General features: G+C 48.6%; 1 protein-coding gene across 5 annotated transcripts in view; it reads right to left on the reverse strand.

Moving 5' to 3' along the window:
• The window catches only part of KIAA1614 (KIAA1614 ortholog), a 75928-nt gene that overhangs the window by 21034 nt on the left and 36879 nt on the right, over positions 1-18015 (reverse strand). For all 5 annotated transcript variants that reach the window (XM_019501777.1, XM_019501778.1, XM_019501776.1 and 2 more), the window contains exons 4-6: positions 7243-7386; positions 3444-5185; positions 2429-2609 (exon numbers count right to left, since the gene is read on the reverse strand). In XM_019501777.1, coding sequence (XP_019357322.1) covers positions 2429-2609; positions 3444-5185; positions 7243-7386 — 2067 coding nt within the window. The remainder of the gene's footprint in view (positions 1-2428; positions 2610-3443; positions 5186-7242; positions 7387-18015) is intronic.

Consider the following 18015-nt stretch of genomic DNA (forward strand, 5'->3'; position numbering starts at 1 on the left):
TGGGTGAGCCCAGAGCCAGTGCGGGACCCAGGCTGGCAGCAGGGGCGAGTTACAAGCTGGTGCTGAGCGCAGAGGGGGAATAGCGGCCCCTACCCTGTGCCCAGCGCCCCGTGTCGCAGCCACTGAACAGCTGCAGCAGGGAGTGCAGGCCACGGGGCAGGTGAGGGGCCGCTTTTCCCCACACTCTGCACCAGCTACTTCCCTGCTGGTGAGCAGGGGTCGGGGCTGCATGCTTCCCCCTGCCTGTACCATGGGTCTGGGGGGGCACTGGGTGTGAGCGGATGCAGGAGCAGGGCCTGCACCCATGTCCCAAGGCCAGCGCCAGCAGGGCCCAGAGCAGGGCGGCAGGGGTACAGGGCCCTGGCTGGCAGGGGCTTTATGTAGCCAGGCCAGCTCTCCCCTCTCCCTGCTGGTGCAGCCCAGCCCGGTTGCACAGACCCCTGCCAGCCTGCGCCCTGCTCTGGGCCCCACTGGTGCTGGCCTTGGGACATAGGTCCCAAGATGGTGACCAGGGGGCGGAGCACCTGTCAAGGCGCAGAGCTACCCATGGGGCCCTCGACAGCTTGCCACAACTTGGTAAGTGGCCCTCTGCCCAAAATTGCCCGCCCCTGTTCTAGTCAAATGTGGGTAGAGTTTCACAGAAGTAGCACAAGGCACACCTGTCATACCAAATCCAAGCCTCCTGCCAAATGTCAAGTCACAGCTCCAAAGCCCGGGGCGCTAGTGCTTCTCAACAGAATTATTGATTAAACTTGGCAAAACCATGTATTTTTCTCTAGCCTGATTCTCAGAAACAGCTAAAGCACTTTGGCTGAAAATTTCCAAAAAATTTTCAGCCTGCTGCAGATACCTGCGATGGGAAATTTAAGTCCAAGTGGACACAGTTTGGCAAAGTTATAAGCAACTAAAAACAGGCACAGTACTTAAAATGGGAGGTGTCAGGCAACCATAACAAGCACCTCTGCCAATTCTGGCTATAACAAAACTGCATCTTAGCATTTATTATGGCACCTTTCACCCAGAGATGTCAGCATGCTTTGCAAAGGTAGGTCAGAATTAGCCCTCTCTACAGCATTTGTCTCCCTGCTGTGTCACCAGCACCAAGGGTCTCCAACGACATTACTGTGAAAGTGATTTGAATTGCTCATCCCTGTGCGTAGTACACCCACTACATGTTCCTCCTAGCACCTGGCTTTAATGTGCAACCAACTAAACATTTTGAGGGAGATGATCAGAATATTCACAAGAGCCTGAAGTTTTCCAGTGACAGGCAGGAATGGATGAGGAGTCATACAGCCTCTGCAGTCTACCCTTAAATTGCATTTGCTACAAGGGACCATTCTAGTTTGGCTCTGGGTTCCTCTCCCACATAGGGGATGGCTGTTCACACAGTAGAAAGATACCATAGACACAGGTAAACCTCCAAGACCTGAATGAGCAACACCAGTCTTTATTTAAGCTACTGGATAAGTATTTCAAATCAATCTGCAGGGGACAGAGTGTGGAAAAACAAAGCAAAAGAGGATTGAAGCAACCAGGGAGTTCATTTCTTTGACGCACGCAAAGAAATTAGTTTATTTACAGAAAATGCAATCCCAGCACAGGGACTGGCACATTAAAGCTCCACTGAACTAAGTGTCATTTGGGGCTAAAAGAGAGAACATGGTTCAGAAACAAATACAATTAACCCCTTCATGCCTCCACTGATGCACTCTTTTTATATTCAGGGGTGCAGACAGGAAGCAGGAAATTAATAGCAGCTAAGAAATGTCCTGAACAATGGCCACAGCAGCATTTTGGGGGCATTGGAATGGGGAAAGGATCATTCCTAGTCAGCTGTGCAGCAAGCAGATATGCTATGCAGAGTTGGCAAGAAGGGGGTTATGGAGAAGCAGTAGCAGCAGGGGAAGACTTAATGCTGGTAGGCTGACTCCAGCAAGGCAGCTGCAGTACCAGCCAGCTGAGGAGTGGTGCTGCACTGCTATCGTAGCTAGCTATGAATGGGGGCATCAAGAACCAGAGAAAAGGAGAGGGGCCTGGAACAAGGGTTGCAGAACGTGCAAACAGCCAGCCCCATGCACCTCTAAGCCAGCCCTCCAGGCTGGAAAGGATTCACTTACACATAGCTCCTCATCCTAGCTGACTAGTGTGCCTTAGTCCTATTGAGATCTCTGTGGCGTGAGTGCCCACCAACAGGTTGAGCCAGCCACTACTAATCTCTCCATTTCATTTACCATCTCATGGCTTTGTAGGACAGATACAATCAAAGGCCGTCCCCAGGCCTGCATGGTTGTTACGTGCTTGATCAAACCATATGGTGGCAGAGGAAGGAGACATTCAGCTTACAGAGGCAGGACTCAACCCAATGACCAGCATCTCCCTCTGCAGCCCCAGCCCAAGCCCGTTAACTAACTGTAGAGTTACTCACCATGGTGTTATGCTCCCTTCCACAAGCTGCTTTGCCTTCTGCAACCTGGGCCCTACAGCTTTCTGATCAGGTAACTGAGTGGTGTGGGCACAGTCCAGCTCCTTGGATGCCAGGGAGAAGGTGACGACAGCTGAGCCAATGGTGCTGGGAGCAGCAGAGGGATCAGTCCCTGATGACAAACCTACCATGACAGTGACACAATCAGATGGGTGCCTGCTCACTTTTTTTTATAAACCGGCTTGGAAGGAAGGCCAATCTGCCTGCTTGCCGGAATGCAGCCTTCACATAGCTTCACTCAGCTTCCTCTGAGCGTTTTTGATTTTCATTACCTTTTTTAAATCCATACTGAAATGGAGCTGCTGGAATCTCACCTGATATTTTTTAGGCTTTGAGGACCTGGCCTCTCTCCAGCTACTCAACCCAGAAAGCAGTTCTGTTTTGTACTGGGTGGCCCCCATTTCAGCTGGCTGGACCGTAGCTGTTCATTAGATGGCATGCTCTGCATGTGGGACTCAACCACTTACAAGGGCTCTCTGTACCTCTAATGATGGTAACACATCTCTGTTCCTTCACATTATTTAATATGTATGCTGCACCTCATTGCCACTGCCACAGTCCTGCCGCTACTAGGCAGTTATATCATCATCATTTCCCTATTAACCAGCCTGATCCACCTGATGGAAAACCTCAGGTATCTTAGCTGACAGTGCAGTAAACGTATAGTCATATCCTGATGCCCGGCAGACTCAGAATCCGGTGTGCTGCCAGAGAGAGGTCAAGCACTGCTTCCAACACATACAACCTCCTCCGCTGCCCTCTGCAAGGCTTTTCAGATCTAAGGACTGCCAGTAAGAGCAGGAGAGCTTGCTCACCTGTCCTGATTGCATGCAGGGAGGGAGCCTGCATTCAAATCATATAGGGCTTTAGAGCAGCCTCTCTCTGCATCACATTTCGAGCCAGATGGGAAACCAGCATGGTCACATCAATGAGGACAATAGTAATAAAACCCTCTTACCTTTAGTTTCTCCCAAAGAACCAGACACTTTCTGGTCACTCTGCTCATGTTGTCCATGGCTCTCATCCAAGCCACTCTGCTGATGTTTGGCCTGTGTGTTGTTGCAGTTGTTGGCAGACAAGGCTTGGCATTTGCTCTTAGAAAGCCCCTTTGGATTCAGCTGGTCCTTCTGCTCCTCCAGCATGAACTCACATTTGTGCTGAAAATTACTGGGAGGGGAAGTGGAACAAGTCACTGATTTATTGGTCTGGTCCAGGCACCCAGTTTCTTGGTTTGTCAACCTGTAGCTGCCTGTCAAGACAGCCTTCCTGTAAGGCATAGGGGTGGAAGCTTTCTTTGTGGAAGGGGGAGTGGGGATGTGAGCTGCCAAGCTGTAATTAAGAACCCCTTGCTTTGCTTGTTGGGGGTTGACTCTTATCCTACTACTTTGGCTTATGCTGGCAGTTGGTGGATGGGAGGGGATTAAGCTCTCCTCTGATTCTCTGTTTCCTGAGAATTCATCATCTGCCTTGGGTGCTGGCAATGCTGACAGCTGATGCGGTGTGGGAGGTGAAAGGTGAAGCTTTCTTTGCTGTGCTGGGGCAAACATTGTGTCCTCTTGGCCACTGTTCTTTCCAACTAGCTGTGGTGGAGCTGGGGGGTGTTCACATTTAGAAAATGCTTCTACCCCATTGGCTGTTGGCCTTAGCCCAGGATTCTCTTTTAGCACCAAGGAGCCCTTCAAGCTGGGGGTCCTATCTCCATTTGTATCCCTCCTGAGCACCATTCTGCTAGAACCAAGCGAGTCATCCAAGGCACCACCCCCTCCACTGCCATCCATCTTGCATTTTTCCTGCTCTACCTTCCTGCCTCTTGCTCCCTTCCCTGGAGTGCCATTTCCCCTAGAAGTTTTGGTGCCACTGTGACAGCGGCTTCTTGTTTCTGAGTACCCCTCTGAGCGGGGGCTTCCTGGCCCAGCCTCTTCACTGTCAGTCTTGCAGCTGTCAGATGTGTCAGTACTGTCTAGAGCAGAATCCACATCATCTATGTAAGTGACATCCCCAATGTATGTCTCCCTGATTCTCTCCGTATGAATATGTTGCCGGGAAGGAAGAATCCAGACTGGAGACCCCCCGGGGCCCAAAGTCCTGGCTTTGGGCTCCTGCTGGGAAGTGCCCAGCTCCCCGCTTTCGGCCAAGTTACCAATATTTTTGTTTTTCTGAGTTAGGCTGTTGACCTCAGACAAGTCATTAACTGTCCGGTTGACCTCAGTGGCCACAGCCAGATTGGTTGCTGAGCTGCCAAGGTAGGAGCCACAGGCTGTGCACTTCCCCTCTGCGCTAACCACAGAAGGCCTGGCCTTCTCAGGACTTCCCACGTGTATAGATGGCCCTGCAGTCTGCCCATGTTTTTGCTGCTCTCTGAAGGCTTTGCTGACCCCATTCTCTTTGCGATGCAGGTCCCCGTTGATGTAATCAGAAAGGTCTGGTTTGGAGACCAGTGGGCTCTGGCCCAGGGATAAAAGGACTGAATCCAGAACGCGTTTCTGGCGCAGCTGCAACCTCTCCAAGTAGCGCACCTCAGCATCCCGGACAGACTCATCCTCAAAACGCACCCGGGATGGGGAAGGACCTCGCTTTCTGCGCTGTCCACAACTGGACTCCCCACTGGAGGAGTCACTTAGGTTCCCACTGATGTGAGTGTCTCCACCTTTCAGAGCCAAGCTTTTCCTCAGGTCTGGAGCAGAGGTTCTGCCAGCATCCCTAGCATAAAGACAGCCAGACAGTAGTTAAGGAGTCATGACCAGCTACTCATCCCCCGTCTTCTCATGCATTAATGTGCTTGCCATGGTAAAGCACTACAGGCAAATGGCACCCCTTTGCTGATTGGACTTCTGCCCATCTACCTGAACCCTGAGCCACAGGGTCAGAATCCGCTCCCCCACACCCAATTTCCCTCCCCTCTCCAAAGCCAGCTACATCCAACATTACGTCACCCCTTTATGGAACCAATTACCCTCATTTGCCAGAAAGGGTCAGGAGGACAATTCAGTGCGTCTGGTATTAGAGGCATAAGGGGAGGAAATTCAATCCAATTGCTGTTCAGATAAGTTAAGAAACCTGTACTGAGGAAAGAAAAATAGCCTGTTCCCTATAAGTGGATGACACAGTAAGGGGTATCCCAGGGATAGAGCTGGATAGTCACATGAAAGACACAGGTGTTTGCTTTCATGTTCTGATCTAGGCTCTGCTGGCCTAGAGAAGGACAGTAGTAGTGGAGACACACCATACTAGGCCCCCCAGGGGCTGCTGTTGACAAATCAACAGCAACCCCCCACACCTCTCTCCTGAGAGATGTTGCCAGACTCCCTCAGCCGGAAGAATGGGGGCTCAGACATCAACCTTTGAACAATAAAGATATTCAAGCAGGAAAGTGGGTGGGTTTCCAGTACTGATAGGGCTCAGGCACTTTCAAAAAAGATGGATCTCAGACTGAAGTAGGGAGAGAGAGATTCAAAGCTGCCTTCTTTGTCAGGAATCAGGAGTCACATCTGTACCACCTCCTTACCGTGTCTGGGAACACCACCAGAAACAAGGTTTTCCATTCATTCCCAGTCTGCTCACACGTGAGCCCAGCACTTAAACACAGCAGACAGTTCAGAGAGGTTCTGAGCACATTTCTCTACCATTCTTGGGCTCTCTGCCTTGTGCCTTCTGAGGCATGTACTTAAGACCCCTCTAGGCCATCTATTCCACCTAAATATCCAGGCTCAGTCACAGGTGGAGCAGGAGACAATAGGTGGAGCTTGATACCCAGTGGCAGCCTCAGGGTGGGCAAGGAGGCAGTATAAGCACAGCTTGGATTTCTTTAGTGCTAATATGTTTTCATAGCACAGGGGTTAGCTACATTAACTGTGCAAGCAATAATTCCTCCCTGCAGCTCATTTGCATGTGCATGTGTGTAAGAATTGTTTATCTTGCCAGTCTAAAAATACCCGTTTGAACTCTAACACAACCACAATAATCCTCTGTTTACAAGCCGTAGAGTTAAAAAAAAAAAAGTGTCATGCTTTTCCAGTCTGCTCTTCCATCCCCAGCTTCCCTCCCTTTATTTATTCTTGATTTTTGTCTACTAAAATATTTAGAGGCTATAGTATTATCTTCCACCCTCTATCATGCTGTTACAATAATTCAACTAGTGTTATGTTTCACTCAGTCTAAGGTACACCATTATTTTTCAGACACTTCAAAACCCAAGCTACTTAAGATTTTGAATATAAACAATGCACACAAATATATACATTTGGGGTGAATTTGTTGCAAGGGTGATTTTTTTCCCTCTCTGCAGCTACGGATTTATTTTATTCTAGGGAGAACATTATGTATTGTTTCAGAAATTAAAGTATCCCAGTGAAACAAGAATCTGCCATTAGTGGCTCTCTGTTGTGATAAAAACAAAATAAAACACGGTTCAGATATCCTATAGTGAACAATTGTATATGATGTACTGTACACATCTATATAGTAAGCATAAGTGAAGATGTAATGGGCATCTCTTATGCATGTGATACTTGTTTATGTGGTGCAACGGGTTGCACAGTGTGTAACATATTTGTATCATGGTTGTATCATGAGAGAGTGTGCATGTATATATAACATGTCTATTTCTGCTTCTATACACAATGCGTGTATGTTCTGAAGAACCTTAGTAAAAAGGGGTAGCAGAGGAAACAAGCAGAGAGACTAGACAGCAAAGCAGGTCTCTCCTCTTCCCTGTACTCTAAAGAACTGTGATTGACATCTGAAGCATTTGCACTTACCGCCTGTCCTGGGTAACAGCAGGAAGGATGTCATGGCTGGCTCGGAGAGGGCTTGTCCTAGCCTTCATGCGGGCTCTCTGCAGCAGCTGCTTGGCCTGCTCATGCCTGGGGCTCAGTTCAAGCTCCTGACTAGGAACAAAGGCCCTGCAGCCAGGGGAGCAAAGGGGGGGGAGGGGGGAAAGGAATTAGAAAAAAAAATAACAAGGATTAGAAGTGGTTTAACAGTGACGACACTGACTGGAAAAACACAGTCCATTCTCAGATGCCCTGCAGTGCTGACAGCTGGCACTAGGGGGCAGAGTCTGACATTCAGATAGGATGACAGCACTCTCACAAGACAGAGATAACACCTTGCTTCCAAAAATGCTAGCACTAGACCTGTCCAGGGACAAGAGATGGAAGGATCTGATTATTCATGAACCTGGCTTACAACTGGACACAGCAGCTCCCAAGAGCTTCAGAAAGGTAAAGGCTATACCTCCAAAAAACCTGGACAAAGGAGCCCATCTATTATAGGCAGCACACTCCTACAATGATCACTCTAAATTGGTACTCAAGGGTCCCACTGTTTACTTTCTGTTAAAGGATAACTTCTACTAGGTGATTTTTGCTGATCTCCCTGGTGGCTATTTAACAGTGTGTTTCAGGTTAAACAGATTATGGAGAAAAATGTTAAGGCAAGCTTTCAAATACAAAATGACCTTGGCTCAGGTCTAGGAAAGAAGCAGATACAGCCTAAGCTAAATACCTGACAAAACAACAGTTTCTGTTTAAGTCCACATATATACAAAAAAGTAGCTTCAAAACACGAGAAATACAGCTAAATTAATAACCCATTATACAAAAGAACAAGCCCATTCAAAAGGGAAAAGGGGCATTATTACCTATAGAGTACAAAAAGGATTAGAAGAGATACCAGTTAAACATGATGTTATTTGTTTGGTCCATGGTGTTCAGTGCCCAGTAAAAAGTTGTGAATTTTTGTTCCCAGGCCTTGAAACCAGGTTATGAATTTTTGTTCAGATAAGCTGCTACTTATAACTTCTTTTTGTTCCTGACTTACACCTTCCCTCCCCCCACTCCGTCAAATGTTGGTTTTCTTTTACATACAAAGTTAAACACAATCCATCTATTCCACTGGTGCCATCAATATGGGTATCTAGTAAAAAGTAAGGACCTGGTACTAAACCGCTACACAGGGTGCCTTGGTCCTGCTTCATCTGCTGCGAGGATACAGCAGGCCCTCTCCTAGTGGTGCAGGAATGTTGGCCAGGTCAGGACATAATTAGCTGCTGAGTAAACTGGAGCAGTATGGCCACTTAGCTGTGCCCAGGACAGCTAATTAACACTGCTGAGGGGAAAATGCATTGGCAGAGCTGTGGTGAGGGGAAGCAACCTATTCCTGTATTCCTGGGGACACACAACCCCAGTTCAAAACAATTTGATCTATAAAGCCCTATATGGTTTGGGTCCGGCCCCAACCCAACCAAGATATGCCTCTCCTCATGAATCACAGCAACTCAGGCTCTTGAACTAAGAATGCGTACCCAGTATGGCTGGGTGTGTTCCCCGTCTTTTAAAACTTGGTTGTTTAGCACAGAGGAGTGGGGGTGGGAAGAAAGACAGAGAACCTAAGAGTTGCTTTGGGCACAAGCTCAGGACCTTGTTATGCCATTTTTTCTGCCTAATTACCAGGCTTGGGTGTGTGCAGAGGAGCAAATGAGCAGGGTTTCGTTTTTAGTGGCAGTTCTGGACTTGGAAAAAAAGACAATGTAGACATGGCTGATAGGGACTACAAGTTTTCTAGGCATGACCTGGAGTGATCTAAGCATGATTGAAACTGATGGTAACACCAGTCCCAAGCAAGCGGTAGAGTCTTTAGTCGTCCATATTCTGATGCATCATAGTGCCGCACATTAGTGGTACCCTCAGCAGACATGCTAAACTCAATACTAAAGTAAAAAAGCTATCAGGATTGTTCCAAGTACACAGCATCATCAGTCACCTGCTAATACCTTCCCAGAATTCTTCAGGGTTTCTCTCAAAAGCCCTCATCTGGGTCATGGAAAAGGATCTACCCAGCTTTGAAAAGCAGACATAGCTCACTATGAACCTATACCCACTAAAGAGAACTCACACACTTCACTAGTCACTGATGTCCCTCACATCCTCAGGAACCAAGCACCTCAGCATAATAGGACCTCTGTGTAATACATGTAGCACTATACTGCAGATGCCTTTCGCAGAAAAATCAGTCTATACCTACTAGGAGTGAGACAATTGTTTCCTGCATTTAAGAGGGCCTACAAGACTCAGACCCTATGGAGCCTAAATTATCATCTCCCAACATTATCAGCTCTACAGCACAGCCCTCATTCCTCACTGCCAGAGACTGCACTGTAATCTCCATTGCAAGAGGATCTGCAGCACAGCCTGCCTCCCTGGCTGCAGGTGTCACAGTGCAATCAGATCTGCAGTACAGCTCACATTTCTCCCTGGCAGGTCCCTACTGTAACCCCTTCCACACAGTCCCCAAGGGTATAAACTTGCAATATTTTTCCAGTGACAGGGCTGGCAGCATTTTTGTCCCTTCTCACCCACAATGCTGCTATATTAAGGACAGTTTGTCCCATATGATTCTACCTGACCTGCTACACACATTCCTCAGACTCCTGGAGAAAATCCACTCTCTCTCAACTGAAATCATCTTAGTGTACAACACTCTCCTCCACCTCTGCCCTGCTCCCCTCCCTTGCAATCTCTCCCACCCCTCTGACTGAGATTCACAGACTATTCCAGGCACAAACCTCACTCAAAACACTGGCTTTCCCTATTGGCTATTGCCATAATCCATGCTTAAAATAATCAGCTCAGTCACTTCAGAAGGCCTGAAGTTAACCCTTTCATGCTGGCACTCCTTAAGGGAAGGCAGGAGCATGAAACATAGCAGGGTTGACCTTGTCAGAAGAAGATTCACATACCACAGATGTGTCATGCTCCATTCTTCAAACAACTGCATCTGTACTGTGCATGCTATTACCTGCAGGCTGTATAGGGTGAGGAAGCCTGTGTGTGTGAGCTACCACACAGACTATTCTAGAGCCTGAGCTTGTGTGAGTACAGCTGTCTCCTTGTGCGTTTGCTGCAGGGAGCTTGTTACACCTGTGCTCTGCAGCTGTTATTAGTTTACTTCTAACTCACTAACTGGAATTACACAGCCCTTACTGGTTTAGGCCTTTGTGTCTTAGAGTGACTACTGGACTGTGGATGCCTTCATTTTTGGGCAGCACAATTTACCAGATCCTGATCATCAGAAAGTGGTGAGCACTCACCCCTTAGAGCAAGACCCCTTTAAAGTATCTTGTGTTGGAGTCCCCAAAAGTTAAGGCACCCCATAACTTGAAAACTTTGACCTATTTCTCTCCAACACTGTCCTGACTTCCAGCAGGAAAGACCTGCCTATATTTTTAACTCAAACCCACTTAGCTATAATAGTAAAAAGTAAATATCGGGAAACTAGCTCAGTGGTTCTCCTCCTTTTCAGTCAGGGCAGCCCTCCACCGTATTTTTGTATGTGGCATCACCCCTGGTTGAGAACCACTGTTTTTGTGCCTCAGCTTTACCTCAGTGATTCTCAACTGTGTGTTGCTGCCATCAGGTAAAACCGTCTCACATGTCTTGTGCACAGCCAGATGGGAAAGGGCTGCAGCACATTCATGTGCTCCTCTGGCATTATGTCTCCCTGATCAGCCTAAAGCAGGCAGGAGACCTGGCTTGTGCTGCAGTTCTTCCCAGTCCAACCCGGCATGGCTTCCCCCAGAAACACAGGCATGCAGGGCAGGTAGAACTGTCCCAAGTGCCTCTGTTTCTGGGAGGAGCTGAGGGTGCAGGAAGTGGACCAGAAAGGGCTGCAGCCCAAGCTGGCTCTCCTACCTGCTTTAGGATCAGCAGGTAACCCTAATGCAGGAAGAGTGTACGTGTGCCACAGCTGTGTATGTGGGGCAGTTTGACCTAGCCACAGTGTCAGCATCTGAATTGCAGCACTAATAAGGGGGTTTCATAGCACCCCAGTTGAGAACCACTGAGCTAAGGTGTGCACATTCTAGAGGCAACTTCTTAGCTCTGTAATTCACTTCCCCCTCCATCCAGTGGACTTTTGGTGACCATTTGTGCATGTTGCAATACAAAATCTGAGTGAAATATACAGACATTCTTCTCCCGCGTGAATAAAAGCACTAGTAGTACAGCATTGGCAATAAGACACCTAAGGCAGCAACCTTCCTCTCAAGACACCCCTAATTTATATGGGCCTCATGATCATGATGATGAATATCTGTGTTCCTCATAAACAGTGAAAGGTTTGAGCCTTGCAACTTCATTTGAGGAAGGGGAGTATTACACCCATTTTACAGATGGAGAACTGTGGTATACAGAAAATTGTGGCTTGTCCCAGGCAGGCCACACAGGAAGTCTAGGACAGAACTACAAGTTGGATGAGGGTCTGCAGATTCCCATGCTGACTCTGCAACATCCTGCTTTGATCTCCCAGCAAAGCTCTCAGGCCATTTTTTATGTTCCATGTGACCTTATTTTGCAGTGGCCACAAGTCATAATGTTCACAACTACTGCCAAATACAGTGATGGGGACATCCAAAAATGAAAAGGAAGCTACAGGTGGAATTTTAGGAAGCTAAATGTAATTACTCCAGACTGGAATTTGGGCAGGACACCAGAGCTGACATTCAACCTTTTAAAATGCCACAGGCTGTTCTGTGACTTAGACAAAGAGTTAAGACTTCTATTTTAAATTTAATTCAGACTTCAGCACCCAGTGCTTCCTAAAGCCATGGCAATAATGCCTAGGTCTTGTATCCTGATTTCTATTTACAGCTCCATTTATTAACAGTAATAAGACTTGCCAGGATGTGCATCTCTGGAAAATTACTTTGCTTCTCAGGTCTTTGCCCTGGTGCTTTATTGTACAGGCAAAGACTATTAAGGAGGCAGTGTCAGCCAGAAGAAAGAGAGTTCCACTGTAAGTCAGGAAATGTGACCTGCTGGATGACTTTGGGCAAGTCACTTAACTGCCATGGCTCCATTTTCCTTCTGCAAAATGGAGATTAAGATATTCATTGGGTAAAATGCCTTGAGATCTTCTCATGTAGAGAACAGCATTATAGCCCACTTGTAATAGTCACATCTTTGTTGAACTGGAGGATGTTATGAAGCAGCATCTGTTGTCTTATATTAAACATTTCAGTCTGGCTGAGGATTCAGGACATCATCAAGTGTAGTCTGTTTACCTAAGCAGCAGTCACTCACCAGCATGTGACATTCTTCCTGGCAGATAGCAACTCTGATCTGCTGTCTCTGGCACTGCCCTTCCCCAGGTATTCCACAGGCTCAATCATCTGCTCCACAAAATCTGTTAACAACTCTCATGGTCCAGCTCTCATGGTCCATCTCCCAGGAGAGGAGATAGACTATACAGCAGACAGAGACTGTCCCAGCTGCCACCTTTCTGACCACACTATCTGTATGAGCATCATGCTGCACCTGACCACACCTGAATGTGTGCACTAAGATCCTGTATTTTGTCCACAGCAGCTCAACCACATCATGTGACCCTCACCAGCTGTACACAAAGGAGATATAACAAGCTCAGTGCAGCCGGAAGCATCTCTCTGCATCTCTAACTAGAACATTTTTAGCCTACTGCATTGTTAGTGCAATGTAATTCCTATCCCCACACCCTCTTTTAGCGCTTGGAGGTTTTCAGTCCTTTTCTCCCTCATCACCTGTTCTCCAGCAATCAGTCACATCTTTCCCAGCCCTTTGAACATGTTGCCTGTCCTCTTCTCAGATTTAGTGCAGCAGGCAAGGCTCAAAATGAGCCCCCAAGAGCCCCAACACATGCTCATTTTTGTGCATATTTAATCCCGTGACACATAATTCTGAGCACTAGCACTTGGGATCTTCCCAATGTGCCCTTCAAGTAATAATGCTTACAAGCTACTCAGCTCAGTCATAGGCATGTGTCCAAATGGATAGCAGAGAGGCAGTGGGATAAGTAAATAAAGATCTGGGTTCTGTTCCCCACTGACCTGCTGTGGAGCCTTGAGTAAATCATTTCCCTATCTGTGTTTCCATTTCCCCATCTTTGCCAAACAGTGTGAGATCTGCAGATGAGAGGCACTCAGATCCTATGATGGCATCAATGAGATGCCTCAATCTAAGGCCCTGCCAAATATTCATCCCACAATACCTAAGAGGGACTAAATTCTAGGGAAAGCTAGCTGCTTCCTTAAGCCCAAGATCCTGGCTGAGAGCCTGTTATTTTTTGCCAGACTTACAGCAACTCTACATGGAGCTGCTGAATTCTGTATACCATCTATGACGGTTTCCAAGCCTCCTGGTACCAGTGTCACAGGATGCAGGACATTGATGAAAACCCTACCTGTAAGGCTGCAAACAAACACTGCCTTTGTGCCACAAGAAAAAAAAATGATGGCAGCACAGAACTCAAGGAAACAGACATCTTTGCCCTTTGTTGTGTCAAGTATCTAACTTCTGTGATGATGATAACCCTAGTCATAATTTGTGCCACCTTTTTGTGTAAGATGTCTGTTCACTTATGGTAAGGAAGTGTAGGCAGCCCATAGCTGCCTGCACTCTCCAACTGCCCCAGGCAGGAGCTCCCAGGACTTCAGGGGCCCAATCCTGTGAGACAACAGCCCCAGGTGCCATTTCCCAAAATGAGCTGCAGCATGATATGTGCAACACAGAAATCCCCTGTAGGGGATTCCTGGTGTGCCTGCCTGCAAGTATGGAGAGGAGAACTCCCATAGGGGAGTTCATGTAGTATCACAGGGGTATGATAGAAGGGAATCAGTATCACAGGGGTTCCTCTTTCTGTGCTTACAGACTGCCCCCTGACCTGGTGGGAGGCAGCAAAAAACTGGGCATGCATTTCTCACTGCTGTGCCCTGGGTCGGGGCACGGTCTGCAAGCGTAGACAGAAGAACCCCTATGGGAGCCCCCCTTCTGCACTTGCATGTATGTGCTGAGGGACATGTCTGCAAGCAGGAGGTTTCCCCCACTTGTAGACATGTGTCCCAAGTTGGGGCACAGTACCCAGAGCCATTTTCTCACAGGATCAGGCCCCTAAATTCCTGGGAGCAACAGGGGCATGACCCTGTAGCCCTAACAACATCTGTAGGGCTAGGAACAGACATTCAAAAAGCCTGAGCCTGAATTGATTCAATCTTTTCAGGTTAGTCTAACCTAGCTAGGCTGAACTGATTTGTACAGACATCCCCTCTGGGCTGAAGAAATGCAGGCACATGCTTGCAGTGGCTCAGGCTAAAAGCCAGGGTGGGGATGCTAGAGCAGTCCTCCCTTCCCTTCAACAATGCTGAGATGAGGGGGAACATGGCCAGGCCCCAGCAGGATGCTCTGATAAGGGAAGTCTGACTGGCTTTTCCACTGCTTGTTGCTCAAGGGGCAAGGGTGTTGCAAGACCTAAGCCCCAGACTAGCACTCAGAGGCAAAGGGGGTGGGATGTAGTGCTTGCTTCTGTTGATGATATGGAACTTTTCAATCTCCCTCTCCATGCTTCTTTATACTGTCTGCAGCAAACTGACAGGAAAGCAAACCAGCAGAGTTTATCAGTGTTTATCAGCCCATCAACAAAACAAAAGCCTCTCTCATTAGTTTAAGCTCTTCTTAAACAGGTTTTTCCAAGGAAGGAATGAAGGGACATTACCAGCTGACCTATTGATTAGCTCCAAAAGCCCTAATTGGACACTCTGCTGTCTGCCTGTCCCAGTGAAATTGGAGACGCGCACACACAGACAGTTCTCAGCATTAGCTAGCATACCACATGCCTAGGGTTCGTGGGCCTGGGGTCCGTGCTGTGGGAGATGGGAGAGAAGGGATCCCTGCTTGAGCAGTGAGGTGGGGAGGGGCAGGGGGAAGCCTGGCAGACCCTGCTGTGCCTGCAGTCTCTGTCGGAGCTCTGGCTCGGGAACAGAGGGGCAGGGCCAGCCCTGTTCTCTGGAACAAAGAGCACAGCCCGGAGCTGCAAGCATCTGGGATGCTGCAGGACTCTGGTTTAACTTAACCAGGAAGGGGTCTGGTACAGACATTGCATATACCAGTTTGACCCAAATCAGTTAAGTCTGATACTACATTCAACTAGGTTTATCTTAAACCAGTTTCAGCCATTTTGAAACTGGTTTATGTGCATTGAACTTATGTTCTGTTACAGGTGTAAGCCAGTTTCTGAACACTTAAAATCCCTTCGGGGGGACGGTGCCACTCTACACGCGGCACAGTCTGAACATGGATGGAACACCATGAGGAAGAAACGCCGAGTCCTCGTCATTGGAGACTCCATCCTGAGGGTAATGGAGGGTCCCATCTGCCAACCCAACCCCATGGCATGTGAGGTCTGCTGCCTGCCTGGGGCTCAGATTCAGGATGTTACAGGCATGATCCTGGACCTCATTCGACCCTCGGACCAGTACCCCATGGTCCCAATCCATGTGGAAACAAGTGACACGGCAGGGAGCAGTCCAGACCACATCATGAAGGACTATGAGGCCCTGGGAGCCAAGCTCAGGGAGACAGGGGCTCGGGGAGACAGGGGCACAGGTAGTAGTCTCCTCTATTCTCCCGCTAAGTAGATGTGGACAGTGCCATAAGGCCTGCATCAGAGTGGTCAACCGGCAGCTTCGGAGTTGGTGCCACCAGGCAGGCCTCTGGTTCCTTGACAATGTACCACATTTTTGCGCAGGGGCATGCTCAGGTGGGATGGGCTTCACCTCTCCCCTAAAGGTAAGCGTGTCTTTTCTTCCAGGTTGGCTGATCTCGTACAGCATGCTTTAAATTAGCTTCACCAGGGGATGGGGTCACAGGGGACAAGACGACACTTCCCAGCCAAGACAGGTGACAAGCACACGAAGTACCCAGGTAAGTGACAGAGGTCCGGATAGTCCTGGGATCAAGGGGTTGGTGCATACACCCATAGGAGGCCTTAAATGCCTCTACACTAATGCTCATAGTATGGGGAACTTGCCCTCCTGCTAGCTAACACAAACCCAGACATAGTGGGGCTCACTAAAACGTAGTGGGATTCAACCCATATTTGGATGGTAAACATTAAGGGCTACAGACTGTACAGGTGGGATAGAATGGGGAGGAAAAGTGGGGGTGTGGCGCTCTACGTCAAAGAACAATATACGTCCTCAACAAACAGCACTGGGTCAGAGGAGGGGCACACTGAAGTGCTCTGGTTAGAATACAAGGGGGTTGGGGGGAAAGGGACTTAACAGTGGGTGTCTACTATTGACCACCCAACCAGGGAGAAGAGCTGGACCGGGAATTCTCAAGTCAGCTTGCGGAGGCAGTTAAGTCAAGGGATGTGGTTGTCATGGGTGAGTTAAACTACCCGAACATCTGCTGGGAGGAGCGGTCAACCATGTCTGACCGATCACGTAGGTTCCTTGCCAAGACACAGGACCTCCACCTAACCCAGGAGGTGCACAGTCCCACCAGGGAAAATGCTTTGCTGGACCTGGTCCTGGCCACAGACAATGACCTGGTGAGGGGACTGCGGGTTCTCGACCACCTGGGCAATAGTGATCATCACCTGCTGGAATTCACCATCCAGCGCAGGGCGTAAGGCCCCCCTTGACTTCAGGAGGGCCAATTTCAATAAGTTAAGGAGATTAGTCGGGGAGGCACTGAGGTCCTGGAGGGGAGCGGAGTTGGGAGTCCAAAATGAGTGGTTGTTCCTTAAGGAGATGATCCTCTGAGCCCAAAAGGTGACAGTTGCAATGCGAGTCAAAGGGAGCAAGAGTGCTCAAGAGCCCCCATGGCTCACTAAAGGCATTCAGGAACGTCTGAAAGCTAAAAAGGAGGTGTACACCCAATGGAAGGGAGGGGCCATCACCAAGGAGAATTATACCTCCATTGCTTGAGACTGCAGGGGGGCTGTTAGGAAGGCAGGGGGGCTGTTAGGAAGGCTAATGTGGAGACAGAACTGGGACTAGCAACCTGGATGAAAGATAACAAGAAGTCCTTTTTTAAATATACAGGGAGTGAAAAGAAGGCACTGGGTAATGTGGGGCCCCTGCAGGACATGCTTGGCAATCTGGTGGTAGCACCAGACGGTAAACAAATGGTGGTTGGTAACAAATTCTTTGCCTTCATTTTTCTGAGCAGGGCCCAGGACATCCCCCCACGGGGATTCCGGATGGACTCAGGGGAGGCACAGCCAGGCCCAGGGTTAGTGAGGACCTAGTCAGGGAACTTCTGGTGGGACTGGATGTGTTCAAATCAGCAGGTCCAGATGATCTCCATCCCAGGGTGCTGAGGAAATTGGCAGAGATCATTGTGGAACACCTGGCACAGCTTTATGAGCACTTGTGGTGCTCTGGTGAGGTGCCAGAGGACTGGAAAAGGGCCAATGTGGTCCCCATTTTTAAAAAAGGGAGGAAGGAGGACCCAGGAAACTATAGGCCAGTTAGTCTTATCTCAGTCCTGGGGAAGCTCTTCCCCAGGAAATTATCCAGGAGCACATCTGCGAGTGGTCAGCAGGAGAGTTTATGCTTAGGGCAATCAACATGGGTTCATTAGAGGCAGATCCTGTCAGACCAACCTGGTGGCTTTCTATGACCAGGTCACAAAAGCGTTGGATGCAGGTGTCACAGTGGACGTAGTCTTCCTGGACTTTAGGAAGGCCTTTGACACTGTCTCTTACCCCATCCT

The sequence above is a fragment of the Gavialis gangeticus genome, unplaced genomic scaffold (genome assembly GCF_001723915.1).
Source record: "Gavialis gangeticus isolate Ggan-Ray unplaced genomic scaffold, GavGan_comp1, whole genome shotgun sequence".
NCBI lineage: Eukaryota > Metazoa > Chordata > Crocodylia > Gavialidae > Gavialis > Gavialis gangeticus.